Source organism: Quercus lobata, chromosome 5 (genome assembly GCF_001633185.2).
Source record: "Quercus lobata isolate SW786 chromosome 5, ValleyOak3.0 Primary Assembly, whole genome shotgun sequence".
Taxonomy (NCBI): Eukaryota; Viridiplantae; Streptophyta; class Magnoliopsida; order Fagales; family Fagaceae; genus Quercus; species Quercus lobata.
This window is the reverse complement of record NC_044908.1, coordinates 46908267-46933391: the sequence shown is the minus strand read 5'-3', so window position 1 is coordinate 46933391 and position 25125 is coordinate 46908267. Positions and strand designations below refer to the sequence as shown.

Here is a 25125-nt window from a genome sequence, read left to right as displayed (position 1 = left end):
CTTCTGGTTTTGTTTTTCTTCTTCGTGTAGTTTGGGTTTCTCCATTGTGGCTTCGTTTGATCTCTATATGGAACTCAAGGCTAAAATGCTCGATTTCCACACATAGAACTCGAGTTCGTTATACTCGATTTAGCACAACAAAATCGAGTTCCTTGCACTCGAGATGTTAGTTTGCTAAATAGTTTTGAAAACGTGCTAACTAACAAAATTGTTTTGAGTTTTAGTGTTATTTTGAAAAAAATCCCACAAATTAGTTTCTCTCTATCTCAAGACAAAAAAAAGGAAAGAAAAAAAAAGGATCTCTCTCTCTCTCTCTCTCACGTAAATTTATGGAGATCTGCCGCTTACAGCTAGCATGGTCACCATAACCACAAGCCACCGTGACAGAGGGTCATCATCATCATCTTTTTTTTTTTGGCACAAGTTTTGTCCATCATTTTTCAAAAAACAAACAAACAAACGACCAGGACACTTGAGCAGCCGTGTCAAATGCGTACTGTGTCAGACATGGGCACAGCAGCCCAACTGCTGTGTCCGTGCTTTCCAGATCCCCACATGCTTCTGTTGATAACTCCCAATAATATAGGTGCTATGCGTTTGTAGGGTTTTATGTGATTTGAATCAAATATTATGTCAACAACGTTTTGCAGATCAAACACTGATGAAGCTTCATTTCCAATGCTGACATAAGTTTCATTTCCAGAAACATAGGGCCAACAGTTGACTGCAACATACACCAATTCATGTAAACAATTACAGCATACAACACAAATAATACACTGAGAAGATGAGAAGTGTAAGATTTGAACCCACTCATCAATGCCACGATCGACTCATCTGTGGTTTGCATTCTCCACTTTAAAAGGCCTAAATATTTTCATTGGAAAATAATTCTTTGTTCATGTTAGGATGCCTGGATTCCCACCAGTTTCAATCTGTACAATAAAGCAATAAAAAACATAAATGCAATGAAGAAAAAGTGTAATGTCGACCACTGCTTGTTCACATAATGCTCCAGAAACAGATTGTTAAAACAAACAATAGCAAACACAACATTCCAAATTAAAATCCGAAAAGAATATGCAACTATAGAAGTTTCTCATGATAAGGACCAAATAGTGTCTAAGATACAAACCAAAAGTATACTTAAATTCCTATTACTGGTGATTGTTTTTACTTTTAGTCATCTGAGGAAGTTTCATGCTTAAGTAATGTCACTATAAACAATAAGGAACAATTTGGCTCAAAACAAGTTTGGAGCTATTTCATTCCAACCCATCATGTGGCGATTGAAGAGACCATCCATTTGTTAATAAATCATGTGACTTGTTTAAAACATAAACGTAAATAGTCTTCTAAATCGCCATGTAATGGTTTGGTAAAGATAGCTCCAAACATGTTTGGGGGCAACTTTGTTCAAACAATAATATTATAGTAACAAAATTACTTATCAAAAAAAAAAAGTAGTAACGGAATACTAAGAAAATGAACACAAGCATGCACACACACACACACACACGGAGTACCTGAACTTGAAAATGCCCATCTTCTTGGTTAAGAATTTGAAGTGCCAGTGTTCCCTGTACATCAAAGTTACTGACTCCACCATCTCGTTTCAACATCACATTGAGTTTTTCCTCAACAGTAAAGTGATGGGATCGGTCAGTGGCGGAGCAGCTGATCTGGACTGACCAGCTTTCATCAGCTGCACATCCTCGAGAATGAATTTGCCTTCTGCCTTCAAAGATTCCAAGAACTGGTTTGTTTTTTGAGATTTACCAAGCTGCATGCCAAGTCCTTTTGGAGGAGCAGTTGCTGGTGAAGATGGATGGCCTAAGGATTGGGGAAGACATTGTCAGAAGTGTTCTAATTAAACTCATAAATATGCACTCAAACTAAAAAACTAAGAATAAAAAAGATTCCAGAAAAGTTAGACCTAAGATCACAAAGAGCAGCAAATGAAAACCTTAAAATAACAGTAAAAAAAAAAAAAGTATTTGGATTATAATCCTTGCTTCTAGAGGTTAATGCATAACTAACATTTTATGAACAAAGTATGAACTAATTGTTTACAACATATACTGATAGATGACTCACACAAACTTAAGCCTATACCACAGATTAACATCCCCAATTGATAAAAAATGGGGCATTTTTGTAAAATTCATGCAGACGAATAAGCACAAACCTTTAGACTTGGTGGAAAAGGATTCAATGTCAATGCTCAATCCAAACCCAGAACTACTTCCAAAACCACCACCAGCAGATATGCTCATATCACTAAAGCTACTCTCAATCCTTCCACAGCCCATTGACCGTAAAGACATAAACCCTCCCTTTCACCTCTTCCCTTTTCAATCTGCAGAATACGTACAAGAATCTTATAAGGGACAGATCAAATCAATACAGGAAAATAATAGAAGTAAGATAATTAGGACAATAACCTACCTTGCTTTCATCTATCTCACAGGCTTTGTGCTTCATAAAATCCTTGGTTTCATTAATCTTGCTCTGCAATACCAGCTTGGCAACTTCTCTTCATGACTTTCCATCTCACAGTACTGCTTAAACTGTGCAACTATTACATTTTCCTTGTGCCCAAGAGAGATGACTTCATCAAAATAAAAAATCAGCTCAAAAGCTGTCTTGCGTATACCCCCTTCATCTACAGAATAGGAATATTCAGGTACCTAAATATTTTTAAGGAATAAACTCAATTCCTCTGTTTGACATTTTTTACATCAATCTATTTTATTAGCATCTCTAATATAAATTTCTTAAAAAGCAATCAGCATGCTACAGAAACTTCACTCCTGAAATTGTAAAAATTGGAAGTGATGAAAGTACATCGGGCTCAAGGAAAAGATAATGCAGATAGAAAATAAGTCTAGAAAAATGGTCTAAATTCATTAAAGGCCCACTTAGGATCTTCAATGGTCTAGTGTAATTGATAGTCTCAGAATTGATATCGTTATTTTCTCTCAAATAGTTTTCCCCTGATACAGATTTGTTTATGATTTATAATATTGTAAATTCATGACGGGTAATCTCGAAAGTTCAGGTTTCTATGGGTGGCCTATCAATGCAACCATGGGATAAGAGTCAAATTATATTGATGAAACTAACTAATATTTCCTAAAATGAAGGGAAAAAAAGGTATACTTCACATACTTGTGAAGGAATGAGATAAGGTATAAACATGCCAGGCATAAGAAAGGATCAAGAGAAGCAAATCCCTACATCCATACAAGTAATCTTACCATTATAAAAACAAGTGAAACTTTTTTTGGATAAGTAATAAATCAAGACACTTATTTTAGGAAGTTGAAAGATAATAATAAACTGTCAAGAAAAGGATACAAGCTTAGAGAGCATCCTCAACAAAGTCTCCAAATCTTCTAGGATGTTGCTCTGTTTGTTTGTTACAAGCAGCAACTACAAAGCCTCAATGGGCTGGTACACAGCACACATTTTCCGTCTAAACATATGTATGTTGTTTTCCTGTGCCTACCAACTTGGGAGAAGCCACAAGAAGGCCCTCAATTCTAATACGAGACATATCCACAAACTGCCTAGAAACCAGCACTGCCAAAAAACAAAATTATATAAGAATAAATATTAAAAAAATAAAAGTAGAAAGATAAAAGCTCAACAGGCTAATCAGGATCAGTCACTTTCTACCATTCTATTTGTCCAAAGTTCAACTCTTGGTTACCTCCTTAACTGACCATGTCATTTTTTACTACTACTAATTTTTCTTGAGATGCATCAAAGAAATATTCTAAATCAATGTGAATGATTGGGGAGATGTAATTCAAATCTTCAAAAAAAATGTTAAAACGAAATTAAAAAAACCAAAATATAATTTATACAGCAAATTTGTAGACAACTGTAATCTAACACATTTTAGGCAATCTATTAAACAAAAAACAACATCAAGATGTAATATATACATATATATTACAAACTAATCACTAACCTGTGTAAATCACTGGATTGTTAAATTTAAAATCACATATATTTATAGTAATAGAGATAAAAAAAAAAAAAAAAAAAAAAAGTGTGACTGAATTAAATATAAATGAATCTAAATGCTTAGCAAGGTTAAATAATAATGGTGGCTCCTTAGGATCAAGCATGCTATCTACTATAGTCAGACCCAAAACAGTATTATGCCATCATAAAAAATAAATGATTTTCAAAATTTAACCTAAACATCATTTTAGAATCCCATCTATTCTTTTTAAATATACATCTCTAAATTCTAATAAACATGGAATATGAGTTTAAAGGAAATCAAATTTCAATAAGAACCAAATTAGCCTAGCAAGAATAAACAAAAAGAAAAAAGAGAGTAGAACGTAAAAATAAAGACAGTAATTTTTTTTTTTTAAAGAAATTCAAAGCAATGGGAAAACATTATGCAAAATCTACATTCAGTTTTGCACCAACAAATCTATACAACTTCTTATTACATATAAATTAACCTCATTTTTTTTATTATAAATTAACCTCATTGCACGAATATATTCTTCACCCAAGCATCCTCCTTCTACAGTCCCATCTCTTTTCTTTAAACTTGCATATGAACAATTTTAAGTGAAGCTGCAAATAATTTTGAGTAAATAAAAATCACATTTGCCCAAAATCTAAGCACCCTTTTTCCTTTTTGGAGAAGAAAAAACTAAGCACCCAAACTCACCCTACATTTGATGGTTAAGGTAGTCCTTTTGGAGTGTATGTGTGGGTTCTGCCTTTTGTAGTTGCATGCTCCTACTATGCAAAACCAAAAACAAAAGATCCTAGAATTTCTTATGTTTCAACATCTTATAGCATTGCAAATTATCATACACCATCCAGCATGAGATGTTAATTCAATGAAGCAATGTGAAAAACAATTGGAATTGGAAGACATTATCTGGCAAACTGACTAAATCCATCTTGTTCATACAATCATTGCATGCAAGTGTACAAAATAGAATTACAATTCAACCGAGCATCAAAAATTGCATGCAAAAAACAAAATAAAAGATTCAAAAGCGGAAATCAAGGCTTTTTGTCATAAAAGAAAAATCACAAATTCTCTTTTTAAATAGCTTTCAAGGCAAACTGACTAAAGCCATCTTGTTCATACAGTCATTGCATGCAAGTGTACAAAATAAAAAATAAGTATTGTTTTCTTTGCTCTAAATAGAATTACAATTCAACCGAGCATCAAAAATTGCACGCAAAAAACAAAATAAAAATTCAAAAGCGGAACTCAAGGCTTTTTGTCATAAAAGAAAAATCACAAATTCTCTTTTTAAATAGCTTTCATTCCCTACATCTTTACACTTATTGAAAGAATAAAAAGAAAGAAGGTTCTAATTTATTTAGATTTAGCTGCATGTTAGGAGGATATCCTTTGTAGTAATATCATGCTTTACAATTTTATCAACATCATTCACATATTTTATATATATATATAGATATATAAATATATATCTGATATCACTTACAAACCAATAGCTTCTAGGTGTGACTTCCTCCAAGAAAAGGGGGTGATATACAGGGAGCAAACTTTAAAACCCAAATGGCATTGATTTGAAATACAAAAATGTTCCCAAAGTCAAAGCTAGTCCACAAAAATTTGTAAGACCCAATCAAACACATTAGATTACTATAAACTTTTGGAAGACATTTAGCATTGAAAAAAAAATTATGGTAAGTAGGACTTTAACTTGCCTAGCCTGGTGTGCTTTAGTTTAAAGTTCTCATTGGCAAACTTCACACCAAATATTGAAACTCCACCTCTGCCATCACCAATAGTAAAATCACCTACTTGGATCATAAAGTTGGGAATAATTCTATTGTATGTGCTCCCTTTGTACTGAAGAGGCTTCCCATTCTTCCCAATTCCTTTCTCTAGTGTTATGAGAGGGCTAATCAAATTTGTAACAAAAAACATAAAAGGCTCTTGGCCATGGTAATAAACTCAAATCATAAAATGGCATAGCGAAGGGAGAAATAATCCAAAATTGAGAAGTAGATTTCATCTAATTAAAGATATAAGATGGGAACAAAAGTTACTTGGCTACCCATGCAAAGAGCTTAAGAATTTCTTTCAAGGAAAAAATGTAGAAGTTAGTAACTTCTAGTTTACTTGGAAATCATACCTATAGTTTTAGGAATTGTATTACCATAGAGTTCTTTAAACTGAGTTTTTAAAATCTTTTAATAGTCTTTAATTTGAGTTCTTATGCAACTAAAGTCTTTCTCTCTCTACTGTATCTACACCTAGAGTGCTTATGTCAGTGATTTTATAGGGAGGGTAAATCGTAAACACCTAAGCCATCACCTACACCTAGTGTCCAAACCATATTTGATCCCAAATGCACAAACCTTTTGCTCACGTTCTTTAAAATCCCTAAAGTCTCTCTCTCTTTTTTTTTTTTTTTTTTTTTTTTTTTTTGAGAAACCTAAATCCACTCATTAAACAGTAAAAGTTCCAACTTACTTATTTTCTAATTTGTTATGCTTCTATAGGATACCTTTTTTTTGCTTCAGATTTATTTCTACTGTGGTGACCACTATTTGGTCACTTAAGGTAAAGAGCCCTAAGCACATACTCGTGTGGACTACATATTCCACTTCAAAAGTTCTTATATAATCATTTTACATAAAAAAGTCTACCAAATAACTTAATCAAAACCAAATCTAACCCAACTACCAAAATCAAAACCAATCCAACCAAAATACCCAAAATTAAATCATATATGATAACCCCAAAAGAACAAAAACCTTTACTGGTAGTGGCAACTTTTTTGGCTGTGGGTTCTCATTTAAAACTCTTATTTTTTTTCCTAAGAAACTCTTCCTTATCCATATATATCTAATTGTGATTTCTAGATAAGCAATAAGTAGTTGGAAACTACATAGTTGGCATGCTTTTCATAAGAAAAATTCAAAGGAAGAAAGCATAATTAACAATAGTAAAGGCGCAAGTTAGAATGGCACAAACCATAACATTTAGCAGCTCTATAAAATTCTTTATGATTTCTCAGGTTTCTTTCTTGACTGTTCAAACTACAAATCCATAGTAAAATATTTACCGTTTAAGCAGCCAATAAAAAAATGTAGCAAATGCAAACAATAGCTCAATTGAGCCCCCAATATTTAAGAAAATAAAGATCCAAAGTTTCAAATCAGCAAAATATGATGTGTGAAAGGGTGGAAGTCTTACCCATAAAATATAATGTGATCACTCCATTTAGTGCCACTGAGCTCCTATTCTCTCACAGTACATTCATCAAAAAACTGATATGCATTTCGACTAACATTGTTCTTTTCAAAGAAAGGAATAATAACCTCCAAAGACTTTAAATGCTTTTTCCCCAAAGCATCTCTAATAATGCCAACACAAAGTGTGTAGAAAATTATGAAAGCATTAAATGATTATAAACCAACTGAAGAAGAATGATCCATATAAGCTAAGAACTAAAATAATATAGAGGGAAAAAAAATGTCCATATTTAGTGGGGATATTGCAAGCAAAAGAACAGAGACAAGGGCAAACACAAAACTCAAACGATATGATCCACACAGGCTAAGAACTACAATAATTCTTTACATCAAAGTGGTAAAGTTCGAGCACGAGAAAATCAATTCCTAGCTATAAATAATTATATATATAAACATGTTCAGAACTCTATTTTAAAAAAGAACTCAGCCACAAGAAATTACAAAAGGCTACACATATAATTCCTATGCCAGTTTTTGTTGTTGAAAAAGTAACTCGATCTAAAATATAACTGGTCAAATATGATTATGCAGGATCAGCCACAAGAAATTACAAAAGGCTACACATATAATTCCTATGCCAGTTTTTGTTGTTGAAAAAGTAACTCGATCTAAAATATAACTGGTCAAATATGATTATGCAGGATGAGCATGGTATTAGATATTATCTTAAAATAAGTAAGATTGCTGAATTAAGTAATTTCTACTCGGCTCAAGACATACCGGCAATATTTCAAGATCAAAGAAGGTGTTCCCGATCATCTCCTTGAAGGGTTATAAGATGCAAAGATAAAGTGTGTATATAGTGAGGCTAAACAATCTACGATACAAAAATAAATATGAACATAGTGAGGCTACACCATCTATGCTGCCTTAAAACAAAGATTTACCAAGCAACTAACAAAAATTGAATGCTTGAAACAAGTGAAACTAAAACTCTTTTCGATTCTCAACGCATCTGTTTGGCAGCATTGAACTAAAATAGAATAACAGACTCAAAATTCAATAGAATTCACCCCCTCACATCATAATCAATAATTGTTTAACAGCTATAGTTTTACATGCAACTAAAAGCAATTTTTTATTATTTTTTAACTCTATTTCATTAATTATTTATTTAGATTTCTGACAACTATTTCTTTTGTAAAATAACTCCAAAATTAATCATAAATTAATCTCAAAAACCAAATCTTGTTGGACTTTGAACATATAGCACAAATTAATCAACCACTAATTAACAAAAGAATAAATTAAGAACCAGAAAAATTAAGGGGAAAATTCATAAAAACTTACCTTTCAAAATTTTTGGTATTCGTTCTAATGCAATGCCTCAATAACTATGATCTATGAACGCTATAGGCTACATATCGCAACTGCAGGAAAAACTTACTTTTTATTTTTAGGTAAAAAGCACTCAAATAACTTGACAAAAACAAAGAAAGAGAACATAGGAAACAAAAATATAGGGAAGAGGGAATGAAATAAATACCAATTATAAAAATAAAAACAACCTAAAAAAAATGAAACGCATTGATTGTAAATAGATACCCAAAATGAATGCAACCCAAATAGGGAAAAACAAAACCAATTCTAATTGAAATACTTTCAAGAATCTATTTCCTCCCTCTCTTAGTCTCTTCTCTTTCTTCACAAATTTGTATCATCAAGTATAACAAAAATTATACCAATTCATCCAAGATTTACAATATAAAACCGAACACTCTTAATACCAATATATTTGTAAAACTCTTATGTAAATACATACATGCTTGAAATCTTACATTTTGCCAAAGAACTATAGAATAGGTTAATTCAAAGCAACCCAAAAAGATGATTCAAGAAAAAACACTTACCATTTCATCTCACCTAGCAATTAAGTTCCCAACAGATAGACCCATGAGTACAGAATATTGGCCAACAACTTTGATGACCCTGAAACTAAAATTCTGCATTTAGATTGAACAATGAGAAAAACAGTATGAGACCCAAGATTCATAAAAATAAAAAATAAACCAAATTTTATCAAATAGTAGAGAGAGAAACCATCCCTTTAGAACCAAACACAATCTTGAACAATAAAAATAAAAATAATGAGACCTAAGATCTTTTTTATTTTATTTTTTATTATTATTATTATTATTTTCATTCAGTTTCTCACCAAACAAAAAACCTGCATTAGATAATTGCAAAAAACAATTAATTTTAGGGCTTACAGTGGACCTTTGGACTTGCTTGGCACTTTGCCGTATAGCGAAATATTGCTTCTGAGTATTTCTGCAAATGGGACAAAATTATAACTACTCACGGAAGTAGAACATTGCTTTTTTGTAGTTTAGATAATCAATTGATTGCTAAGAAGCGGGCTAACTTTTAAAGAAACCCAGCCTCAGAAGATACTCCCACACAGATTATAAGAAGAAGAACATTTTATTAACAATAACAAAAACAAAGCTCTAAAATAATATTTTATTAACTTCTTCCAAAACAGTTACTGAGATAGAGCTGCAGCATTTTTACAGTAACCAAACATTTCCTTTATATTCCAACATTTTTGCAGTAACCAAATAGAACAACAGTAAAAATAATTAAACCCATCCCAAAGCCTATGAATATAATTGCCAAAGTTGCAAGTGAGTCCATACATTCTTTTATTTCCATCAACTGCTTAACCCAATAAGCACATTGGTACGAATAAAAGAAATGAATGAAGTTAGTGTCTACATTTTATTTTGTTGGAATGTGTCTATTTTATCAACCAAACATCAGTTATAGCTATTAAGGTGACTCATGACTAATTTTACTGTAACTACTCAAAAATCATAACAACCCAAGAAGATTCAATAGAAAGTAGGAACACATCAGACTCTGCATTTAGAAACGAACAAAATGGTCTTCACATCTATGGGTGTCCACGGGTCGGGTCAAGTCAGTTTGGACTCAAGCCACATTATGTCAGTTGTCGGGTGGTGAAGGATGGGACCCATCACTATACAATATGCTAAGACATCAGAAAATATGACTTCGCACTATACAGTAGTGGAAGAAACTGAAAAATCTTATGAAAACGTCTTCAGAAAATCTTTTTGATTGAAGCAATCTAATAAGTTCGGAAGTACCTGCTGAAAGCTCTTGAAAAGAAACTTTTTTGGAGGGACAGTAATATTACTGAAATGAAAGGCTCTGCACTTAGAAAGGAACAGAATGGTCTTCATATCTAGGGGTGTCCACTAGTCGGGTCAAGTCAGTTTGGACTACACATTATGTTGGTTGTCAGGTGGTGAAGGATGAGACCCATCACTGACTAAGCAGAAACAACAGCTTGAACGTGCAAGTGTCCATGGGTGGTAGTCAGATTCAGTTGAAACCAGCTAAAAAAGGTGATGGAGAGCAGAAATGTCCGAGATTGCAAGATCTCCGTCGTATCTGATAGGAGATCTGTGAGATCTGCAACCAGATATCAGAGATCATCTCCGCCAATCTGGGAAAATATTTTACCAGAATCGCATCTCATTGGATTCCCAAGTGGGAAAGCTGACACTTGACCCGATTGAGGCAGATTTTGGACTGTTGAACCTGTCGCCACCATCAAAAAAATATAGATATTCAATTTCTTAGAAAGTTCTTTTCAACTAACAACATAAAACAACTGGCTTGAAAAGTTGAAGGCCATCTTCCCTCTCCAGTAAAACTGAATATAGTTAAGATTTAAAACTCAAAAGAAAAAACAGGAAAAGAGGAAGAAACACCTGATGTGGAAGTGAAAGTGGAGTGAAAGGCACCAAGCTCTACAGAACACCAATTCTTGAGGGACACTACAGGTCAGCAAGCCCCACAAATTAAAATGTACATCACTGAACATTGACTTATTCTATAAACTTTGGATTGCTATGGTGATTGGTATAAAAATTAGGTGCCAGAATTTAAGAATACGAAGGATTGTTGTGAGGTGTCTTGTGCTTTGGACCTGGCTCTATCAAGTAATGCAAAAAGGTTTCTTCCAGAAGCCAGAGGCCTAGAGTCACCATGGGCCATGATGCTTGTATCAGATAGAGAGAGAAGGGCGAGGTCTTCTCCCTCACATGTGGACATAGGAAATCATGGTGAACCATGTTAGATTTCTGTCCCTTTCTATTTTGGGCTTGTTATTTATTTCCTAGTTGTGATCAAATAACAAATATCAACTAAGATAAGCATACATCTTTAAAGAAGCTCCAAACATCCCAGGGCAAGCAACATCAACGTGTTCCAGTCCTCAAACCCGGACATTGGTATCCCCAATCTCCCAAAAGGAAATGATTTCTTTTCTCAAGTTTCAAATCACAAGTTACATACCTAAAAGACCCAATTATCTAGCAATTTCAAATTCTTCAGCGTCTTTGCCACAAAGTTTTACAGTTTATGAAAATTTTCTAAAATTTTTCAATTGCATTCTATCAATATCTAATTAAAACAGCTATAAAACATAAAGTTGGATGCAAACATAGAGTCTCAATAAACATTTACAAACATCAGTAAAAAATAGTAATTTGTAGCATTTTTACCAATGGGATTTAAATATCATACACACAAAATTACCTGACACGCAGAACCAGACAATAGTGGAGGAGCCAAACAGAGTCTGAAACACGTAATTCAAGCTTGTCATTAAGGTGAAGATTCACAGACTTGAAATTTCGGTGAACAGAGGGTGGTTGACAGATCTCATGCAAATACATATACCAAGAAAAGAGAAAAAAAAATCAGTTTCTAATTCACTAAACATGGATGACAAAAGACTTCCTCACAAAAGTGCGAAATCTACAAGTTGTGATTTCCTAGGTTAGCAATAAAAGAGATAACAAAGAAATCTGTTTCTATGCTCCTAGCCTAACATCAGCATTCTATATAAGCAACTAACAAAATCCATGTCTCAAGTTAGGTAAAACAATACACCATTGCAGACTAGTTTAATATCCAAAAAGAAATGGAAAAATTCAAAAATAAAGAAAGAAAGAAGTATCAAGTTCTGTATTAATTAAAAAGAGACCGCGAGAGAAGTACTAACATATAACTAGTTCCAGGATTTGGCATACACGATAGAACCAAATCCATGTTAAAAGACAATCCATCTCTATATATATACATGAAAGTCAGAACAAAAAAATCCACAGCACCAAAAATTTGGAACACAGCAATTTTGCAGGTATAGGTCCAAAGAATAGATTGTTCTCCACATTCCTACATAGCAAGCAAGAATTTTTGAGTTGCTGTAGGCAGCACATAGTTCCTCCTTGCAACTTCTGAATCAAGATCAAATTTTGGAACACAAATATTGCTAAGAAACAATATTATCAAATATTTAAAAACAAAAATGAAAAATCAAAGTGGATGAAAGAATGGTACAGATCCTGCAGGCTGCAAGAGAAGATCCTGTACAACATATTGGTTTGGGGATATATCCAGACAGATCCTACAAAACCATGTTTTCATATCTTCAATAAAAACTACGAAGCAAACAAATTAATGAGCATCAAAACAAGCCCCTTCCCAACCCCCCCCCCCCTCCCTAAATATAATAATAATAATAATAGGAAAAATGATATGTCCACAATATTTTCACAACAAATCCTAAATAGCAGGTTGTTACTGATTGTTATTATTGGGGCAAAAAAGTAATCTTAGTGTTAGGTTCAAATTTGAACCAATAACAACTAATCATCTGTGATTTGTTATGAAAATGTTGTGGATATAGCACCTCTCTAATAATAGATCACCACCAACAAAAAGAGGTAAGTTGATTTTTTGCTAGAGACATGGTAAAACAGGGAGGCATGGTAAAACGGGATAGTAGGACGACTCTGAGCTACATCTAGAATTTCAGAATCCTATAATGCAGTTGATTTTTTGCTGGAGACATGGTAAAACAGGGAGGCCACTATCAGTATGATAGCTATATGCCTACAGGACAAGATTGTATATCTCTACATTCACGAATCATCTTTCCTAATATAATAGGAAATTGATTAAACCTTTGTTTACTGTATATTATGGCATACAACAGTGAGAATCTTTAAAAGGTTCACCCCTTAAATATCAATACATTGAGAAAGAGTCTAAATCTAGTAATATGAGACTCACAAGTGATGTATATCCAGGTAAAATTTGGGTGTGAGAGAGCACAAACTTTCCTACTAAAATAGGACGAGTTATCTCCTCATAAAGATCATGCTTTTCTGTATGGGCAAGCACCCCAAATTAAGAAACCTCTATGACAGCCTTCCCACTAGAGATGGCTTTACCTGCAAGAAAGACAAAGGGTAAGGTCACCTCGCTACAAATGTATCAGAAAATTAATATCCATAAATGAGGTATCAGAAAATTTGGTCACACATATATCCAATGAAACATGTGAGTTAAGGAAAGAAATCAAACTTAACAAAATAATCACCTTATGAATGAACGGAAAGAAAGCCACAATCCACAAATATGCTTCACCTGCAAGATTTCCCATTTAAAAATTGAAAATATTATGGTGTAAAAATTACAAATATATATGTATATATACACACACACATAAGCCTAAAATAAATCATAAGAGAAAACATTAATCATCCTCACAAAGTCAGAGAATCATGAATTTAGAATTAATCTGAGAGAATGACAAAAGCTTCTTTGTAGAAAGAAGAAAGATGAGAGCAAAATTAGTTTTGATTTTGAAATGGAAAGAGAGAGCATACCCATCATGTGTAAGTCAAAATCCCCTTTTACGACGTGTTTCTCCCTCCCTCTCTAAGTCTCTACTCAACATAGAAATGTCATACAGAGCTGGTATAAATCGACTTTTCTCCAACCATTCTCGTCCCCTCCCTCTTTGTTTCTCTCACTCAAATGCATCCAATCCAAGATTGAAAAATCATTGAAAAGTATTAAAGAATGAACAATAGTGGGGAAAAAGCATAGGAACTATATATCACAAAGTTGCACAACAAAATTAAACAGGCACAAACAATTAACATAAGTAATACTATAGCTTTTTTATGACATAGCTCTCATTTTGCAATTAAGGGTGAACAGATAGATTTTTACAAAACCATGATATTTGTACATTATTGCCCATCTACAAAAAATAACAAAACACTTATTTTCGAGAGAAGCACACAATGAAGAAAGGGGTTTTTTGTTTGATTGCACTGTTAGTGGAAGCTAGCTAACCACTACAAAGGAAATCAATAAATTTATTGATACAGAGCAAAGCAAATAAATGCACCCTCCTTTTGTAGGACTAAATACCTTTAAAAATAATAATAAAATAAAGGTATGAATGAAGCTGGCCATCAAAATTTTTCAATCACGTAGTGAAGCTAAAGTAACTAAAGTCCAAAATAACAACCAAATACACAAACAGACCTTATATGAATAATATATTTATGTTTGAGAAAGATTAGATCAAATTAATTGCAATTTCAAAATTTGTAAATTTCAGTAAAATTTCCATTATTCATGCCATTTTTTGCTTACAAAATGTGAAACAACAAAATCTATATCTTCAAAAAATAGGAAACCAAGGAAAAGAAGTCAAAGAACAAAGTATTAGAAAGAACTAAAGCAACAAAAAAAATATATATCTTCAAAAAATTCTGATGATTCTAGGAGAGAAAAACAAACATGGTGAAATCCTAAATTTGAAACATCAGAAACAGGCAGAGAAATCAGTAACGAAATAAAAAAAAATAAAAAATAAAAACCTAAATTATGAGATTCCAATCTACAAGCATCAACTTTGGAACCAAATCCTAATTCCTAAAAGATTGGCTCTGCAGAGTACAAGGGATAGAAAAAGTGTTTTAACAGTTGTCAGCAATCCCTCCAAAATAGCAGGTACTTTCGCCATACTGTTATGGCATTTTCTAACTGATATAAAAAACTACGAGGCCCATTATAATTTTACTGATACCAGGAGAAATGTTAAATCATGGTTTTTAAACTCAAGCTATAATGTAAAAGAAATTTCACTTGTAAAAAGAGTTAAAATAGCATACAGACATAAGCCACCAACCAAAATACACTTATTCTTATAATCATTCTCGTATACAATCACACCTTTTCTATTAAGCAATAGTCATAATTTTGCCATTATTAAAAGAGGCAAAGGGAAAAGAGAAAAAAATAATGACAGTTCAATGAGGAGTCAAAAAGAAAGAATGATGGAGCACAGATGAGAAGCCACATGTGGCTCAGTTTGCACTTCATAATGTTATCTGAAGCAGAATCAACATCATGAGTACATCAAAAGATATTTAGAAATTAAAATGTGATTTACCACTTCAAGAGATAAGGACTGACACTCTTATCTCAAATGGCATCACCTCTCCTCAAGTATGGTTATGAATTCAAAACCTACTATGTGCTTTTGTTGAGGGGATGAGGGGCAACAGAGACTAATGCTTGTGTTGTGATGACATATCAAACAATATTTATAAACACTAGTAGTCTTCCATGATATACAAAAATAATTTTCAATGACATGTTATTAGTACATCTTTGCTAATACATGATATGACAGGACGCTACATAAAACATAATCCAAGCATTGGATTAAATTAAACTTGACTTCATAGTTCATTCTTGCCCAAATGATAAGCATGAAAGAGTTTTCTTAGATATAAGCAATGACCACACGTGATGGCTACTATACTTCAGCAATTTCAAATTATATTAGCCCATACTATATTGTGATATCGAGCACGGACACCTACAAATACAGTCAAAAAACTTGATTGTTGGAACTAAGCTCAAGATAAATCCCTTTAATTTTTAAATGCTAGATTGATGAAAATGAGATGTTCTAACAAAAATTTCAACCGCAAACCAATTTTTTATGCAAGTCTACGCAATAATCATGTCTCTCCATAGACCATATTTTCTTTTAAGCATGCCTATTAGGATCACAGTTAACAAACAGAATTTACCTCCAAATCAACCCTACTAGAGCTAGGAAAAAAAAAAAAGGAAGTTCCAGCACAACAAAGGCCGGTAAATCAAAACAAAGTTATATCATCATAACCCAACAAAGTTTACAACGAACAATGCTAGTATTCCATTTCTATAAGTCCTACAATGTTCTTAGAGATTTTTTTTTTATTTTTAAATTGGTAAGTTCCACTCACACGACCTTTCCCTTCACACCCCATCATACTAATTAATTATGAAAACGATCCACCAGAAGTATTTAGTTTATTAAAATATACTCGACCAACAATTTCTGCCCATGTTGTATGTAACGTGAGAGAGACAAAGAAAGAGGGATTACTTGATAAGTTGCGTAATTAACACCTTGTGAGAAAAGAACCTTGATGAGCAATCTGTACGAGACCAAAAATAGCCACCATAAGATGCTATGAAAATTTCGCACATAAAAATTTCGCACAAATCATCACCTGAACATTTGGACTTGGCATGAACACAGGAGGCAGCACCAAAATGAGCCCGAAGTAAAGAATACAAAATTCAAAGACTACGCAGAGGGATGATGTACACACAAAAAGAGAGACATTCTACAAAGCCAATTGAAACTAGTGCAGCAAACAGAATTTTGAAGATTTTATGCATTACCAAGTAGTAGTCAAATTAAGTATTACTACAGTCATGTGCTCTATTTTTGTATAATTTTTAGAATTATCACACCAAAAAAAAAAAAAGAGAGAGAAAGTATGCTAAGGATATTGCAAACAAGATTTTTTTTTTAAAACATGATATTTGTATATTATTGCCCATCTACAAACAATAACAGAACACTTATTTTCGAGATAAGTCCACATATGCCGCAAAAAGATTCAAGGGATTTTTAAATTTCATCATTTATCATAGTCATATATTCAAAGGAAAGGCACCTATAATAGAAGGCAACATAGTGATATTGTGTATCACAAGACAACATTATAATATATTTCAAAGTATTCTTAAGTATTTTCGAAAGAGGCATAAATAGCACAATGCACCCACAAATCATGTCAAGAATAATTGATACTAATTATAAGGTCAAGTAAATTAGATGGCCACAAAATAACTGAAAGCCTATGTTTATTTATCGATATAGAAGAAAGCACAGAACTGCAACCTCCTTTTGTAGGAGTAAATACCTGGAAAAAAGGAAAAAAAAAAAAAAAAAAAAAAAAGAAAAGGTATTAATGAAGCTGGCCTTCAAAATTTTTCAATCACGTAGTGAAGCTAAAATAACATGTGCAAAAATCCAATAACAGTTGTATCAATCTACAAATTACTAAATCACCTTAACATGCAAGACCATATTCAATGCCATTCAAATTGATGAAATTAAGCCACAGTACCTCATTTATTAACCAAATCCACGTGCATAAGCTTCAATTGGAAACAAATCCATGATGGGAAACATTCACATTAATTCCCTTGCCTATTCAAATCATTACCCATTTGATTCTAAAAGAAACTTAAGGAGGAAATAGTCAAAGCACCAAAATATGCAATATCTCACATGCAACAAATTCTATTCCATTGTACATCAACGAATTCAAATTCAAGTAACATGCTGGAGAAAAGTTAATCAAAATCTGTATGCAATATCTCACATGCAACAAATTCTATTCTATTGTACATCAACGAATTCAAATTCAAGTAACATGCTGGAGAAAAGTTAATCAAAATCTGTGACTGATCCTAAACAAATTAAAAAGAAATTCTAAGCCACTTATTTGAAATGAAATTAACATTTTTGTATTTATTAAATAAAAAGAAAAGGAACCAAATAAGGAGATATATACATACAAAAAGCAAAATAAGCTACACGGAAAAAGAAATAAAAACTATAACATCAGTAAAATAAAACAAGTAAATGACAAAAAACTAAAATAAAAATGGAATCTAGGTTCTGCCCAGAAATGCGTACGCACCATTATGCCGATGTACGTATCTAGGGTTTTAACCCGATTCCTAGATTTGTGTCATGCATAGAAACAACAAAGAAGCACAGATAAACATGTTATCACACATGAAAAAAAATATCACAGGTTATATAATATAAAAAGAACAACAAATAAAAAGAACACAAGACAATAATAAAATAAATAAAGAGAAGTACATTTTCCATGGGTTGATTTTGCCCTTGTATTGTATTGTGTATATGTTTCTTCTCTACAGGATATATTTTTTCCCTACTTTGGACAGGTTCAGCAAATTACTTTATTTCATGAATTGGGCTTCATAGCTCATTTTTGATCTTTATACAGATTAATCTTTTTAATCTCCACAGTCAACCATTATTTACACAAAATGGGCCGATACATAGACAAGTACTCAAAGGCCATGACATTTACAAGTTAAACAAGATATTCAGCTTTTTAGTTTTCATTTTAAACAAAAAAGTTCAAATGTTGGTCTCAAAAGTACTAAAATTATATTTACTAAATGCATATTTCTTATGACTTAGAGTTACATTAGTCATATAATTATCAAGTAAATTATATGAGCAATTGTATAATTATGAAGTCAGCTTCACACCTTCACTTCTTTAGCCAAGCAGAGATTAAAGGTAGAGTTTCTTAAAGACTACTTTGTTTCTAACCTTTGGAAGAGGCATTTTCTTGTTCTCGAGTGGTGTTATATGTGCAAAAGGTGTAGGGAATCTATTGATCATCTCCTCCTTAATTGTCCTTTTGCTTTTGAGATGTGGAGTATGGTATTTTGCTTGTTTGGTATTAGTTGGGTGATGCCGCAAAGGGTAGTGGATTTGTTAGATTGTTGGTCTTGCAACTTTAGGTGTCATCGTAATATAGTTATTTGGAGGATGGTGCCACACTGTTTGATGTGGTGTATCTGGCGGGAACGGAATGCTAGAAGTTTTGAGGGTCGTGAACGGTCCATTCTTGAGTTTAAGTCTTTTTTCTTTTTTACTCTTCTCGAATGCTGTCTAGTCTTACCATCTTTTTCTTGTTTCTCTCTTCCTGTTTTGTTTGATCATTGTAATTTGGTTTCTTGATGTTTTTGCCTGTCTAGTACATTTCCTATGTACGGGGCTGTGTTCTTCTTTAATATATATTTTCCATTACTTATCAAAAAAAAAAACTTCATAAGTTGGCCTTGTACTTAGATTTTTATTAGAGAAGCCCAATGAAGCAAGTTCAGAGAATGGAAAAACTTACCTGCATTGTTTTTTGGCAGAACTATAATTGTTTTGCTGCAAGTAAGCCCAAGCCAAGTTCCCAAGTATTCTGCATTGATAAGAATATCAAATTAATGTAATCGCCTTGGAATATATAACAAGTATGAAAGTAGAAAAAGAAAAGATGCAACATCCACTTTGAAATTTCCTGTTCAACAGTTATTTGAACCTTCTTCCCTTGAGATCTAGCTGTCTTTGCTCTCCTTCCACTGAAAGCTATACCTTCTTCAATATGCTTCAGCTTGAGCTGACGCATTTCAATCTCTTCTTCCACCCTTCTAGATAAGAAATGCTTACACGCATATACATGCATGTAATATCCATAAATATTCGGTAGAAAACAATACACAACTTAACAACTTCATAGCAACTAGTTGATAGATACTAAGATATGTAACCAAAATACTTCAAAATAAACAGGAGTTTAGAAGCAAATACATTATTATGCATTGCATGCTTTTTAGTCCCATAAAACTTCTAGCATCTTGCTCTGCGTATACAAAACTAATTTGATGCATACTAAATTAAATTCTTACCATTATCCCAAATATCAAAGGCAATGAAAAGCTTACAAATCAAATAAAATTCTTCCAAATGCTACATGGAACATAATGATATGCACACACCAATATAGGCTGGCCTTGCCCTCTGTCACTTCTAACATTTTACTAGATATAAAAGCTTGCACATATTACTAGTAGTAAAACATTTTTCAGGACTATATATTTCAGCAAGGTCTTATTAGGGGTAAACTAAATGAAATAAGACCTTTATATCAAAGAGTGTTAGAATGAGACCAAATACCCACCACCTTTTAGGGAGTTGCAAAGCAAAATAACTCTTCTTTTGAGGCATAAACCACCTGCCCAACCAGCTTTTATGACATAAAAACCTTATAAGGTATTAAGACCATCAACCCAATTTGCATTCAAAAAGAGAATATTATTTCACCATAGTGACAATCTAGACACTTACAAAGTTTAAGGGCTTCTCAACGAGCAAAATCAGGGTCTAAAAATCTGATACTAGTTCATGTTATCAAATAATTGCAGTAATAAGTTCATAAATGAAAACAACAGAATCAGTTCCAAAAACTTTTCTCTTTTGTGGAGGAACAAAAGTAAATCATGAAAGGCTCAGACTTAGAATTTATACAAACCATGGTTTCTAGGAATAACAAAACACTGAGGTCCATTATATTGCTTCAGTTCAAACACCCCACATGGTACCTCAGGCTTGTTTATAGCCACGTGCTCTGGCTTATAACACAGAGGGGGTTGGAGAGTGTACTCAAGAGGATAGAAGAAGTGCCTTTCATATGTGAATAGAGATTTAGATTAATGGGAATTTAAATCCCTTCAATTTGGAAATTATAAGTATTTCTCAAATTCTTCATCCAATCACAACCTTAAAGGTCAATTCAGCCCCCAAAAATAGACATTAAGGTATCCAATTCTGAAATAAAAAATAAAAATAAAATAAAGTTCAACAATCACAATCATTTGGAATTTTCATTTTTGGTATTCTTTTTTTATTAATAATGACTACAAGATTCAAATTTTCAATTACTCATTACTTATCTTAATAAATCATCAAGATCAAAAAGGTTACTTCAATAGTAAGCATTATATAAATGGGCGTCAACTTTTTTTTAATTAGCATAACTAGGTGTCAACTTATAATTTCCAGTAAGCTTAATTACATGCAATCACATCATGTAATAAATCTTAGTTAAGAATTTTCAACATATGAATCATATGTTTCCCATCTCTACAGCAACAAGATCTCATTTCTTTTTTAGTTATACATGAAAGATAATATTAATCAATAAACTTCACGCCACAAATTTCAGAGGAGAAACATAGAAAATAGATGAAAAATCTTTAAAACATTAGGAACATGAAAATTAATTCAAGTCCATATACATTTGAAAGGATATTCCACACGAATTAGAATAAAAAACCAACCCACAGCTAGCTAAGACTACCTAGAAAGGCATTCAAAAATATACAAAATTTAAAAGTCTAGTTAATAAAAATCAGTAACATTCAAGAACCAAGAAATTCCAAAAAGCAAGAGACCAAAGAAAATCCAAAAAGAAGTTTTTCACTACAAACAAGAACCAAATCAACAGGAACTTGCAATTCAATTCAAACAAATCAGAATCCAAGAAAAATATAAAAAAATAAATTAAAAAAAAAAACCAAGAAAGATATTGCATTTATCTATTATCACTTCCAGTATGTCCTAACTAATTTCATAATTAGATTTTCAGTTCTCATTCACGATCAAAATGTAGGACTAAATTTTCAACTTATTTAAATGCACAGCCTTCCTACAATAATACTTGTCCGTTTTCTTTTTCCAATTATTGCATGCAATAGCTATTATTGTTGATGCTATCAAGGTATACAATGGTGAGCTAATGAACTTTTTGTTAAATGCAGAATCATGAAACTCCTGAAAGAGACTAAATCTCTTTAACAATTCCTTGATGAAGCATGCAATTTGGGATTTCTAAGTGTGTTATAAATCTCATGCAAGTATAGTCTCACCTGTTGAAATGTTTAATTGGAGATTTTCTTTCTCTTTTGCTTTAGGAGTCGCCTTCATGTACTGTGTTTGATTTTACTACTGTAATTTGTGTTTATGTGCTTGTACTAATAATAATGCAATTTCTGAAAGCCACTATGTGAAGGGAATATACGGTTTCAAATAAAAGTAGACATCCCAACATTCTGTATTGCCCAACCCACATAAGGAGGCCTACACCTTGGAGCTGTCCTCACAGATTGCAAGGGGTCAAAGTGATATGCATCCAAGAATCCCAACACATACTTGGTAGCCCGATTGAAGATGATTTCAGGAGTTTTCTTGAGCTCTTTCCGCCTATAAATAGATATTACAGCTCCTCAACAACCCTAAATTTATACAAAATTCATGTAAGGAAAACTGATCTGAGCAATGTATTATTCTAATTTATACCATCTTACAACAAAATAATGACTTACAATTTGCTCATGTTTGTCACGCCATGCAAGGTCGGAAATTTTGAACCTTCTCCAAATAAATCACTAATTCTTTTGAATAGAGTTGCATCATCAATTTCTATTAGGCTCTTCAGAAATAAATTCTATAAATTTAAAATCACATGAATGTATCTTAGAGGTTAAGAAACTCAAGAACTGTTAACTTAGAAGGCAGAACTCACAACTCAATTAAATAACTCAAGGCAGAACTGCTAGGAGGAATGGGCCCCTAACGATCACTAGCTTGGATCTCTCTGTTAACACCACAACTCAAAAGGATTGAGATCAGACCTGAATCCTTCACTTAAAAAAGAGATTTGGAAAACAATTCTATTGCACATGGCCCAAAATGTATCTTAGAGATTTGGATCTCTCTGTTTCCAAGTTTGAAAAAAGTCAAGCATCTTGCTAGTGAAGTTGTTACTATTAATTCTACTGCAAATGGCCCAAAATGGAAAGAAAATTGAACAATATACAAACCCCAAATATTACCTTTCAATGAAAATACTAAAATTACTGTTAGAACACCTATGGCAACAATACCACCAACTTACAATACTTTTAATTTGGTTAGATTAGTGAGAGTGCCAGGCAACTCTCCTGTGAGATTGTTACATGATCACATTCTAGAAGCCTAGATCTACATATCAAAAAAAGTTCTCAAACTTGATCAAACTTTAAGTGCGAAACATTACTTCCAGACTTACAAAATGTTGTTTTGTAATAATGAAGCATCTGATTGTCAAAGAAAGATGCCAGAAAATTATTATTGGTTCATTTCATTGGATGAGAATGTTACCTGAGGGTTCAGCAAGTTGAAAACTATCAAATTGAGATCTGCAGTGCCAACAAACCATCAGGGGATGCCACACTGTAAAAGAATAACAGCGGTCAGGGAGCTGTTGAGTATGCACAGGATTTGACTGCCTTGTATCCCAGTACCTAATAATTGGAAGGAAACCGACAGAACAATTAGCATTCAAGGGCAAAAAAGCATAAAGTTGCAAACATAATAGATCAAGAGCATGCAAAACGATATATAGTGCAAAAGAAACCATATATTGGATAATTATGTCACAACTAGTGAGTACCAAAATATGCTCAAGTATATAGAATGATAAAAAATTCACAATTAGCAACAAAATCAGTAAAAACCACACCTATGAAAGCACAAAAAAAAACCCATTAGTCTAAATCATCAGCCTCGGCTTCCGTGCCAGCGGTGGCATGGAAAACCCCCTCACCGGGAAAAATCTTCTTCTTGTTCAAATCTGGCAGTCACTTTCCCAAGAAAATCTTCAAACCCAATTAGAATAAAAAACCAAGAAAGGCATTCAAAATTATACAAAATTGAAAAGTCTAGTTAATAAAAATCAATAACATTCAACCTCACCAAATGTATGCTCATAATTTATCACCTACAACATTCGATAGAACCAAGAAGGAGGATATCTGAAACAAGAGTGAAAAACCCACTGAAATTTTAGACAATTAGGTTTTGGAAAAATTCCGAGCCTTGAGTCAAAGCTTACATCAAACTTGTAAAAGGCTCAGTATCAGTATTTTAAAGAGAGAGAGAGAGAGAGAGAGATCAATCAAGCCATACAGAAAATTAGAGTGAGAAAATACTTGCCGTCTGAGTAGAGAGAGAACACTGAAGCCACAAACCAGCCCACTGCCTTTCAATTTCCTTCTCTCAACCTTCACGAAAACCATCATCATTAACTCCCTTTCTAACTGGAGAAAGAAAAATTGCCTCACCTAGTGAAGCTAAAATAACGTGTGCAAAAATCGGATAAACTTAAATTGAACAAACCTATAAAATTAAATCCAAGCAAGAAAAAGAAATAAAATCTGTACCTTGGACGGCAGGGTGCATACAGATTTGGAGGAAAAAATGTGAAGTTGTGCATATTTGTGTTTGCGAAAATCATAACTGAGAGATAACTAAAGTCCAAAATAACTTCCAAATACACAAACAGACCTTATATGAATAATTTATTTATGTTTGAGAAAGATTGGATCAAATTAATTGCGATTTCAAAATTTGTAAATTTCAGTAAAATTTCCCTTTTTCATGACATTTTCTGCTTACAAAAATGTGAAACAACAAAATCTAAACCCATGCACAAGATATTCATAATTGACATAAAAAAAAAAAAATCAATTAAAAAACTTGAAACTAACCAAATATATAATGCTCTACATTGAATACTAATCATGAGGCATGGTATGAAAGTTCTTCAAAACAATGGCCAATCAAGACCAAAACAAATCGTTGTGTAATCAAAGATGAATTGGAGCTCACTCTTTCTTCAGCCACTATCCAATAAAATAAAATAAAAAAAGAACATGTGATCGAGCTATTAGAATTAAGAAGCTTTCCATGCATTAAAAATTTATGCCTCAATTGAGACCAAACCCCAAAGCCGTAATTGATGTTACAGTCTTAATTGAGCTCATTACTGTCTTTCATATCATGTTCATTGACTAATTCTCTGTGCTTTAAATAAAATCCAACAAGAGAATTCATATACGTACATACGTACATATGTATGTATAAAGGGAAAAAATAAAAAACAAAAAGGAAACGAACTCACAGTGAAGAAAGATGTAGAACTTCCTTCTCTCTTGCTAAATCCCTAA

At 32.7% G+C, this 25125-nt stretch overlaps 1 protein-coding gene and 1 pseudogene across 2 annotated transcripts; both read right to left on the bottom strand.

The window, feature by feature from the left end:
* Positions 1-289: 289 nt before the first annotated feature.
* On the bottom strand, positions 290-2339 carry LOC115990575 (annotated as a pseudogene).
* LOC115988418 lies at positions 2268-19738 on the bottom strand. 2 transcript variants are annotated; one of them, XM_031111990.1, is made up of 12 exons: positions 19588-19738; positions 19431-19499; positions 16568-16619; positions 13995-14140; positions 13706-13752; positions 12323-12495; positions 11854-11896; positions 9499-9552; positions 9145-9224; positions 3361-3585; positions 2449-2690; positions 2268-2359 (listed from the first exon to the last, which is right to left on the bottom strand). In XM_031111990.1, exons 4-10 carry the CDS (start codon positions 13999-14001, stop codon positions 3573-3575), a joined length of 417 nt encoding a protein of 138 aa, XP_030967850.1. In that variant the 5' UTR covers positions 14002-14140; positions 16568-16619; positions 19431-19499; positions 19588-19738; the 3' UTR covers positions 2268-2359; positions 2449-2690; positions 3361-3572. The 2 variants fall into 2 exon arrangements, with proteins under 2 accessions (XP_030967850.1, XP_030967851.1); XM_031111991.1 differs by lacking the exons at positions 2268-2359; positions 2449-2690; positions 3361-3585; ... (5 more) ...; positions 13995-14140; positions 16568-16619 and adding exons at positions 17090-17396; positions 18183-18222.
* Positions 19739-25125: the final 5387 nt, after the last annotated feature.